Below are 11,113 nucleotides of genomic sequence, written 5' to 3' on the forward strand. Positions count from 1 at the left end.
GCTGATTGGTTTGGTGTCGTCGCAGCCACGCTAAATATAGGTCGGTTGATTAGGCAGGCATATCGTTTTAGGGGCGTTTTCTCAACTGACTGTAGATAAAGGTATAAATACTTAGAGCTGACTTTTGCTAATATTCCTATCACCTTTATATAAAGTTAAGAATAATCAAAGTTCATGGTAACAGTCTCCGGAAATATACCGTGTCTTCGGAACGATAATTTCCTCTCCTAGGCAGCAAGCTGGGAATTTTAGAAATGTCCTCGTGGGTAGTTTTTTCCCCGTTTTTTTTTTACCAGAAAACAAAAATTGACGGATATTCCCGATACACTAAAGACTATGCTGCACTAGTGCATTACTTTACAAAACTATTTATATAGATTTTTAATATGAAATGCCGAGATCAGTGGCGTAGCCAGGATCGTCTCAAGGGGGGGGGGGGGTCCAATTTTTACCCGGGGACAAACTTTCGATTTGCACCCCCCTCAAACTTTCGATTTGCACCCCCCCCCCCCTCAAACTTTCGATTTGCACCCCCCCCCCCCTCAAACTTTCGATTTGCACCCCCCCTCCAAATTTCTATTTACACCCCTCATACTTTATATATCTATACCGAGGGGTCTATGGGGGAGGGGTTATGACCCCCCCTAACCCCCCCCCCCCTGCCTACGCCACTGGCCGAGATGCAACCTTTAAAACAACGGAGATTTTTTTTTCCATCTCCATGTTTTTAAAGGATTTTCTCCGATCCGGGGCTCCATATATACCTGATGACGTCACAAGACTTCCATTAATTTTCACTGAGACGTGTAAAGAACACTATGTCTTAATGCCAGATCTATAAAAGAGGCTAGGGTAGTGTGAGGCACGGATTGTCCCCCTCCCCACCCCCTTAACCCCGGAGCGCCGGGGTAGGGATATTTAAGCATGTCGTCCCTCCTGGTATTTCTAGTAAGAAATTACTAGACATCTCTGTCCTTGGCTAATCTCTCCTACTGTCCCTAGGTGTATCCCATCTTCTAGGTGTCAGACATCTCTGTCCTGGGCTAGTCTCTCCGATTGTCCCCAGGTGTATCCAATCTTCTTGGCATCAGGCATCTCTGTCCTGGGCTAGTCTCTCCGACTGTCCCCAGGTGTATCCCATCTTCTATGTGTCTTCTTCCAGGTCACGTCTCCAGGTCTTCCTTGGTTGGCATCTTTTTCTTTTGCCCTATGGATTCCAGTAAAAGACTGGGGGAGGGGGCGGGGGGATTTAATATGGGCACCGATTTGTGGGACAGTATCAGTAAACAGAAAGTGTATGTGGGTGTGTCTATATGTTTTGTTCCTGTGTGTTTGTATGTATATCAGTGTCTATGTCTTTGTGTGTTTGCGTCTATGTGTGTTTGTGTACGTGTTGTCAGTATGTCATGGTAAGTCTGTGTATGTCTAAATATTTTTACGTGTTGTGTGTAAAGATAATTCTATTGAATTATAAAAGATAAGTCTATTGACGTGTGCTTTACGGTGACTTTTTTGTGGTTGTGTGTCTATATTCTTGTCAATTTGTGTGTCTATTTTCTTGTGAGTTTGTGTGTTTGTGTGTCTATTTTCTTGTGAGTTTGTGTGTTTGTGTGTCTATCTTCTTTTGAGTTTGTGTGTTTGTGTGTCTATCTTCTTGTGAGTGTGTGTGTTTCTGTGTCTATCTTCTTGTAAGTTTGTGTGTGTGTGTGTCTATCTTCTTGTGAGTTTTGGCGCGTAAATATGTCACAAGCAGACGTCGTATATAAAAGATCCAAGTGGTTTTTTGTGAATAACGCCCGAAAGTTTTAAAATTCCCAGTTTGGGAGAAGAAAGGGAAGTTGTACTAAAACAACATTAGGGGAAATCACTTTAAAATATTGACAATTCTAAAATTAGTTTTTCAAGAAAATCATAATTTAAAGCGGAGACATTACAACATAACAAACAGCACCGATACGCATTTGGCGATCGTGTCAATTTTTAGATTTATCGCCCTTTAGAGGACTATTATGTACAAAAAGACGTATCAAAATCATTTGCATATATATTATAAACGTAAGTTTAAATGAATACTAAAATCAACGAAATGTTGAAAATATGACTGTAGCTTAGGTTTAAATTTTTTTTTAATTTACAAATATTAAACATTTCTAACTGTGTGTGAAAAGTTTGGGGAAATACACGGATAGGCCTATTTCTGTGGGGTTAAGTACATACAACCATGGGGTAGCTCAATGAATTACTTGTGGAGTAACTCAAGTAAATGTGGGGAAAAAATCAAGGAACACTACTTGTGGGGTCACTCAAGGGACGCTACAAGCTACCAATGAACGGATGTTTTTTTTCAAGGGTTCTATTGTTTTCGTTACATATCCACTAAACAGTATCCAGAACAATAAACTGCTTTCAGTAATCTAGTTAAAAGTACATCACAAATAATTTATCCTATATTTAGCTGTGACTTTAAAAAAAAAAATTCCATTTCTGAAGCAGAAGTCATAGTCATAGACACAACAAGTCACAGATACAATATGTCACAGATACAATATGTCACAGATACATCATGTGACAGATACAATATGTCATAGATACAATATGTCATAAATACAACATGCCAATTAATTCCTTCTAATATAATTGATTTATATTGATTTAATTAATATTTTAACTGTGTCGTTTTTTTCTTCTTGTTTTTTTAGTACACGTTTAAATATACACAGTAACGGTGCATCCCCAAACAGATGCCTGAAAGAAACACTGGTCTACACTTGCAAAGAAATTACATGGGAATGTACATGTTTGTACCAATATTTATCCCGAGAAGCAACATTCTCCATCAGTGTTTCTTCCAGACTTTTTTTCTCCGTGGGGGGGGGGGGGGGGGGGGGGGGGAAGAGACTTGAAATTTTCGGGGGGGGGGGGGCGGTAGACTTTCTTCGGGGGGGCGGACAGTATTAAAAGTATATATTTTCTATATAAATTATATAAATTTCATTTCGTTCGGGGGCTGGGAAGAAACTCTGTTCTCCATAATCTTTTCCTTTCTGTTCCAAAGACACATGGAGTCACAATGTAATATTATATGCCAATATTTGTCCTTTAACACCCTTGCTCTCCTCCTAAGTTTTAAATTTAAATGTGCTGATTATAATATACATTTAAATTTAAGTATTATAATTTTAAATAAGTAGTCACATGTTTTAATTTGACTTGACTTTGAAATTATTCGTTTTGACGTTGATATATTATGCTTAAAGAGCTAGATCTAAAGTCGAAACTTGAATAATAATAGATATAAATCTGTAAAGAATTTGAAAAAAAAACCCAACTAAAACCATAGTTTGAAAATAATAATCAGGCACATATTTGTAAAATACATATTAAATAAATATTTTAAAATATAAATTCGAAACTATTCTACAATGTTATTTTTTGAGGCCAAGGACATTTATGTGAAAACGAAAGTTGCAGAATATAAATAAACAATGATTGAATGAATGAACATAGAAAGTAAGTGTATATTTGATACATTAAACTATACAAATTATTAGACAGTTATTTCAACATTTAATATTAACTGCCATGGTAAAAACTAATGCTTTTAGTAACTGCCTAACTTCTATCTAAACTAAACGAAATGGGTTTGACTTATCGGACTAAAATCCTGAGAGTGGCCTGAGTGAGACTGAGAGTGAGAGTCCAGTGAGACTAATGGCGCAGTAATGAGTAGAGTTCAATACGAATCAGTAGAGTAGCCTATAAATAAATATTAAATAAACATAATAGTCTAATAGTAATAATAACTTTAGTTAGTAAGTGACAGACGAGTGACAGTAGAAAGCACCAATTGACTATGTGTCGTGATGTTGTATATCACCAGTAACGTTGTATAATGTATATTATTATGTAACTATTATTTCGTGACTCGTCTATTGAGTTGTGACTCACTGACTAGATCTACTATCTACTAGACCTTCTATGTGAATTTGATTTGCCTTGGCACTAAAACGTTCGGGATGATATTTAATATTTAGAACCTAATCTAGAATCGACCCTTTGAATACCGGACAGATTGTCCCCCCGGTGTGGCTTTATTAAAAGATATTATTGTTGCCACTCTTTTTCTTGTGGATTGCCACTCTAGTGCCAGTTGTTTAAAAATATTTTAAAAATAAAATAAAACTATTTAATTAGGCCTAGATTCTAGATTGTGATAGATACCATGTGAATATAAACTATAAACGCAAGTAGTAGACATAATGAATGAAAATCGCACAATCAACACGATAGGCCCTATGCCCAATAAAAAAATAAATATTAAAAAAATATGCCTATATATTATAAATATCCAGTATCTAAAAACACATTTTAACTTACAAAATATTTTATATTAAATATTAAGAAATGCATATGTGGCAACATTGAGAGCATGATGGTTAGCCCGTAGGTTACTACGGTACCAAAGTCTGACCTTATTATTTTTTTCATAGTGTAAAAGACTCTTGGCCGTATAGCCACTGTAGACTTATCAGATAGTCTGCTAGGTCCGAAAAGCGTATACATATTACTATTCAACCATATTACTATTCAACCATGCTACACACCAGCATCCAATAATTCTGTGTTTGCTTTTTGACACATTTTAGTTTTTTTTAATGTGGATGCATTCCGAAATTTGTGCCTAACGCTAAGGGTATTAGTAAAATTTTATTATCATTATCTGCAGTTCATGCTCAAGAAATGTGTGTGTACTGCTAATGATTACAATTTACATATTGGTTGTGAACTTTGAACTCTAAGTTTTTAAATAGTAGGATCCCTTTTCATAATTAAATACCAACTAATTTAACTTCCTCATTTTAAATTTAACAGTTCTTATTTTTGTTACAGAATATTTCACTTGATAGTTGCTCAACTGCTATGGTATATTAAGGTACCGTAAACTAAATACATTACTTGTGTTCTTCAAGGTACAGTAATTAAAGAAAACAGCTGTGATACTCTCCAGAAAACTGCTGTTGCAACCTTTGAGGGAATCAAGCACCACAATGGGCATTCATCTGAAACAGCACAAGAGCTTGGGAAAACATGTGACTGCCATATTATTTGTTCTTCAAGTGCTATTGAAATATGGACATGCTAATCAGATGGACCCACATGTATACCCAAAACATGGTCCATTCTTTGAGGGATGGTATGTAGTTCACTTTTTAAAAAAATAGGGACGGTGTGTATTTCACATTTTTTTTGTAATAGGGATGGTGTGTATTCCAATTTTTTTGTTGTTGTAGGGATGGTGTGTATTTCACATTTTTTAGTGCAATTGTTACAAATATGTGATAATCAGTGTTGAGCATAAATATATGTGGTTGCAGAAAGTACCACAGTAATTTAACTTAAATGCTTACCCAAGTTTTAATACTTTACTTGTTTAAATTTACTTTACATTTTTAGTTTAATATATTTATTTATAATCTATGTAATTTAGAAGTTTTGGAGTAGTCTTGACTTTCTTCATGATTATTCTAACAACAGTAAATGTTAATTATTGTTATTTTATATTGGAGGAACAAAATATATTTTAGACCTGGCATTCGTATGACCAACCTAAAACTATCTCTGTTGTTTAACATAGTGATTTTAAGTAATCTCATTATTTTAAGATTAGTTTCAATCAAAATACATTTAGCTATTGTATTTTGTATGTTGAGGTCTTAATTTATAAAAAAAAAAGGACAAATATCTTATTTATAAATCTTCCAATTGAAATATACTATCTTACTTTTAAGCCTTACAATAATATATATTTTTCTTACTTTTTTCAATAGAATATGCATTTCTATTTTTAAACTTTTTAGGTACTTACGCATCATAGACCAGTCCCAAAATATTTCTCTTGGATTTCTCTTTGGGAGAGTTGAGCCAGCACATGCTGGTGAACTCAAGAACAGCAGCGCTTGTCAGAACTCAGGGTCTGGCTGTCTGCACTCCTCAGGTCAACTCACACCTGATGGTGGTCAGACAGAGAAGACTGGCCTGCCTTTAGTTTACGCCAGTCTGTTGTTGAGTCTCCACCCCCAGTCCAAGCTGGACACCCCAGGGGGCTACTTCAGTCCTGACCTCTACAAGGTGACCAAAAATGGCAAACCAGTCTCTGAAGACCCAGACGACATCAGCCCTCCTCAGTTTGAGGCCAGCATTGGCGCCAATGTTTCCTTCACTGTCACACCCAACCACACCCAGTTCCAGGTCCAGCTAGGAGATCATCTCCTGACTGGTTATACTTTCAGGCCTGTTCCCTGGGGCCCTAACGGAGCAGGTCCAGAGAGCTTTCTGGAGAAGTTTCATCTACCTGTCCACTGGTTTGTCTACAGCCTCAGCTCTCAAGTCAGGTACTACAAGTACATGAACCTGGCCACGGGGGAGGAAGTTATCGGCAGGTCAACCCCTGGGTCACCGGTCATCGCTCACATGGAGAAAAACTGGGGCAAGAGTTTCCCTAAAGCCTGGGTTTGGGCTGAGGGAGCGGACCCAGAGAAAAACATGTCGTTTGCATTCTCTGCCGGCATCATCACAGAGTTTAAAATAGACGTGAAAGCTCAGCTGTCAGGGTACAGGAACCCAGGTAAGGAAATCACCTGTAGCTTCCACCCCCTCAACAGTGTGCACAGTCTGGAGCACAACGGCTGTGCCGGCACAGCTACCTTAAAAGTTGACGGCCTTGACTGTGCTGTGACCTTCGTGCTGACCGCTAGCCCAGACAGCTTCAGCTCTTGTCTGGCGGCTCCTGGAGCTGCCGGCTTCCAGCAAGGCTGCGTGGAGAGCTACACAGCCACGGCAGACATCACAGTCTTCCAGCGCAAGGGTGGATCCATGGTGCTCACAGACAGACACACAATCACCATGGCTGCGCTGGAGTTTGGAGCTGCTTACATGTGTAATGGCTGTGCTGGCGGTAGGAACAACTTACATGTGTAATGGGTGTGCTGGTAGTAGGAACAGCTTACATGTGTAATGGCTGTGCTGGTGGTAGGGGCAGCTTACATGTGTAATGGCTGTGCTGGTGGTAGGGGCAGCTTACATGTGTAATGGCTGTGTTGGCATTTGGAGCAGCTTACATATGTAATGGGTGTGATGGTGGTAGGAACAGCTTACATGTGTAATGGGAGTGTTGGAGTTTGGAGCAGCTTACATGTGTAATGGGTGTGTTGGAGCAGCTTACATGTGTAATGGGTGTGTTGGAGCAGCTTACATGTGTAATGGGTGTGTTGGAGCAGCTTACATGTGTAATGGGTGTGTTGGAGCAGCTTACATGTGTAATGGGTGTGTTGGTGGTAGGAACAGCTTACATGTGTAATGGGAGTGTTGGAGTTTTGGAGCAGCTTACATGTGTAATGGCTACTGTACAGATGAAGTCTCCAAATGTGAACTTATAATTTTGTGTTCAGATGGGATCTAAATATGAACATAAAGTTCCATTGGTTACTTAGCATCTAGCTATGAGCATGATATTCAGTTAGTTGTCTAAATAGCATCATATAGCTATGAACATGATATTCAGTTGGCTGTTGTTTAGGTAGTATCATATAGCTATGAGCATGATATTCAGTTAGTTGTCTAAATAGCATCATATAGCTATGAACATGATATTCAGTTGGCTGTTGTTTAGGTAGTATCATATAGCTATGAGCATGATATTCATTTGGCTGTCTAAATAGCATTATATAGCTAGGAGCATGATATTGAGTTGGCTTTCTTAATAGCATTATATAGCTATATGCAAGATATTCATTTGGCTGTCCAGAGAGCATTATTTAGCTATGAACATGATATTCAGTTGGCTGTTTAGATAGCAGCATATAGCTATAAACATACTGATTGTAATTTAGATAGCAGTTTCTAGCTATGACCTCAATGTTCATCTCCCTACATTCTAGTGGTAACATCATCTTCTACCACCTCAGTATGAAATGTTTAACTCTAAACTAACTTATAACTCCATTGTCACTTTGTGCTACTTATTTTGATCACATCTAATATAGATCTACATTGATTAGAATGTGATAGCTGTTATAATCACAATCCTGATCTGTGATCTTCTTTGTGCCTTAGAACAGTTTAAAATAATCAAGATGTGTATGTTTGTATATGCAACTGTCTGTGTGTGCAACTGTGTGTCTGTGTGTGCATCTCTGTGTGTCTGTGTGCTAGCACTTTTTTGTGCATTTACCTCCTAAAAATCTCAATTTGTATGTTATTTTATTTTCCTGATATTATTTTGATACAAAATAACTTTATTCTAATCTACACATTCCTACATAAAATGCTATATTTATATTTAGAATGATCTGAATAGAAATTTTTAAAAATCTATTTATAGCAAGGCCATGAGAACTTTATAGGCCATTATATCAGTTCAATAATGTCAGGTCTCTGCAAAATCCAGTGCCTATTATTAGTATCAATCTATAAATAACTATTTTCATTAGGTCTCCTTCTATTGGTCTATTGCTTACCTGTTAAGATTGGTTCTATGATTTAGTGTTTGAAGATTCTAAATCAAAGACCCCTCCACAAGAGCCTATTTAATTGTACTGTAAAGTTTTGATAATTCACTTAATAGAAAATTGTATTTCTATTTTTCTACTGAGAATAACACACACAACAAGAAAAAAAAATGTTTTGTTGTGATTTATTTGTGATTTTTAAGATTGTAAATTTAAGGACAATTATTCAAATATTTCTTCAAAAAACTTTTGTCATAACTCTAGGACTTAGGATGACGTGTTAGTGGGGTCATTAGGTACAGGTGAGCAGACAATGTGGGGGAGTCAGACAAGATCCTGTAGGGTGGGGGGGAGGGCAAAGGAGTGGGTCCTGGAATGTCTTAATGATGGTGGCGTTAGGGCCTTATCAGTGCATTCTTTGCCTGCTATGGCGACACCTAACAGTTGTGGTGTCTGGTGACACATGTAACAGTTGTGGTGTCTGGTGACACAACATATAACAGTTGTGGTGTCTGGTGACACATGTAACAGGTGTGGTGTCTGGTGACACATGTAACAGTTGTGGTGTCTGGTGACACATGTAACAGTTGTGGTGTCTGGTGACACATATAACAGTTGTGGTGTCTGGTGACACATGTAACAGTTGTGGTGTCTGGTGACACAACATGTAACAGTTGTGGTGTCTGGTGACACATGTAACAGTTGTGGTGTCTAGTGACACATGTAACAGTTGTGGTGTCTGGTGATACAACATGTAACAGTTGTGGTGTCTGGTGACACATGTAACAGGTGTGGTGTCTGGTGACACATGTAACAGTTGTGGTGTCTGGTGACACATGTAACAGTTGTGGTGTCTGGTGACACAACATGTAACAGTTGTGGTGTCTGGTGACACATGTAACAGTTGTGGTGTCTGGTGACACATGTAACAGTTGTGGTGTCTGGTGACACATGTGACAGTTGTGGTGTGTGGTGACACATGTAACAGTTGTGGTGTCTGGTGACACATGTAACAGTTGTGGTGTCTGGTGACACATGTAACAGTTGTGGCGTCTGGTGACACAACATGTAACAGTTGTGGTGTATGGTGACACAACATGTAACAGTTGTGGTGTCTGGTGACACAACATGTAACAGTTGTGGTGTCTGGTGACACATGTAACAGTTGTGGTGTATGGTGACACAACATGTAACAGTTGTGGTGTTTGGTGACACATGTAACAGTTGTGGCGTCTGGTGACACATATAACAGTTGTGGTGTCTGTTGATACATGTAACAGTTGTGGTGTCTGGTGACACATGTAACAGTTGTGGTGTCTGGTGACACATGTAACAGTTGTGGTGTCTGGTGACACATGTAACAGTTGTGGTGTCTGGTGATACATGTAACAGTTGTGGTGTCTGGTGACACATGTAACAGTTGTGGTGTCTGGTGACACATGTAACAGTTGTGGTGTCTGGTGACACATGTAACAGTTGTGGTGTCTGGTGACACATGTAACAGTTGTGGTGTCTGGTGACACAACATGTAACAGTTGTGGTGTATGGTGACACATGTAACAGTTGTGGTGTCTGGTGACACAACATGTAACAGTTGTGGTGTCTGGTGACACATGTAACAGTTGTGGTGTCTGGTAACACAACATGTAACAGTTGTGGTGTCTGGTGACACATGTAACAGTTGTGGTGTCTGGTGACACATGTAACAGTTGTGGTGTCTGGTGATACATGTAACAGTTGTGGTGTCTGGTGACACATGTAACAGTTGTGGTGTCTGGTGACACATGTAACAGTTGTGGTGTCTGGTGACACATGTAACAGTTGTGGTGTCTGGTGACACAACATGTAACAGTTGTGGTGTATGGTGACACATGTACTAGTTGTGGTGTCTGGTGACACATGTAACAGTTGTGGTGTCTGGTGATACATGTAACAGTTGTGGTGTCTGGTGACACATGTAACAGTTGTGGTGTCTGGTGACACATGTAACAGTTGTGGTGTCTGGTGACACATGTAACAGTTGTGGTGTCTGGTGACACAACATGTAACAGTTGTGGTGTCTGGTGACACAACATGTAACAGTTGTGGTGTCTGGTGACACATGTAACAGTTGTGGTGTCTGGTGATACATGTAACAGTTGTGGTGTCTGGTGACACATGTAACAGTTGTGGTGTCTGGTGACACATGTAACAGTTGTGGTGTCTGGTGACACATGTAACAGTTGTGGTGTCTGGTGACACAACATGTAACAGTTGTGGTGTCTGGTGACACATGTACTAGTTGTGGTGTCTGGTGACACATGTAACAGTTGTGGTGTCTGGTGACACATGTAACAGTTGTGGTGTTTGGTGACACAACATGTAACAGTTGTGGTGTCTGGTGACACATGTAACAGTTGTGGTGTTTGGTGACACATGTAACAGTTGTGGTGTTTGGTGACACATGTAACAGTTGTGGCGTCTGGTGACACATATAACAGTTGTGGTGTCTGTTGATACATGTAACAGTTGTGGTGTCTGGTGACACATGTAACAGTTGTGGTGTCTGGTGACACATGTAACAGTTGTGGTGTCTGGTGACACATGTAACAGTTGTGGTGTCTGGT

General features: G+C 39.0%; 1 protein-coding gene across 2 annotated transcripts; it reads left to right on the forward strand.

Annotated features, from left to right (window-relative positions):
• The first annotated feature begins 3,439 nt into the window (after positions 1 to 3,439).
• On the forward strand, positions 3,440 to 7,027 carry LOC131936405 (uncharacterized). Of its 2 annotated transcripts, none has more exons than XM_059293376.1 (3): positions 3,440 to 3,510; positions 4,971 to 5,194; positions 5,859 to 7,027. In XM_059293376.1, the coding sequence occupies exons 2-3, from the start codon at positions 5,049 to 5,051 to the stop codon at positions 6,976 to 6,978; spliced, it is 1,266 nt and encodes a 421-aa protein (XP_059149359.1). In that variant the 5' UTR covers positions 3,440 to 3,510; positions 4,971 to 5,048; the 3' UTR covers positions 6,979 to 7,027. The 2 variants fall into 2 exon arrangements, with proteins under 2 accessions (XP_059149359.1, XP_059149360.1); XM_059293377.1 differs by having other exon boundaries at positions 3,449 to 3,510; positions 4,891 to 5,194.
• The last annotated feature ends 4,086 nt before the right edge of the window (positions 7,028 to 11,113 follow it).

This window comes from Physella acuta, unplaced genomic scaffold, assembly GCF_028476545.2.
Source record: "Physella acuta isolate Inbredline_101_S28 unplaced genomic scaffold, ASM2847654v3 ptg000178l, whole genome shotgun sequence".
In the NCBI taxonomy this organism is placed as follows: domain Eukaryota; kingdom Metazoa; phylum Mollusca; class Gastropoda; family Physidae; genus Physella; species Physella acuta.

Coding starts and splice junctions, on each gene's coding strand:
- LOC131936405 (XM_059293376.1), top strand. CDS start 5,049: ATGGGCATTCATCTGAAACAGCACAAGAGCTTGGGAAAACATGTGACT. Junction 5,195..5,858: donor GGTCCATTCTTTGAGGGATG/GTATGTAGTTCA, acceptor TAAACTTTTTAG/GTACTTACGCATCATAGACC.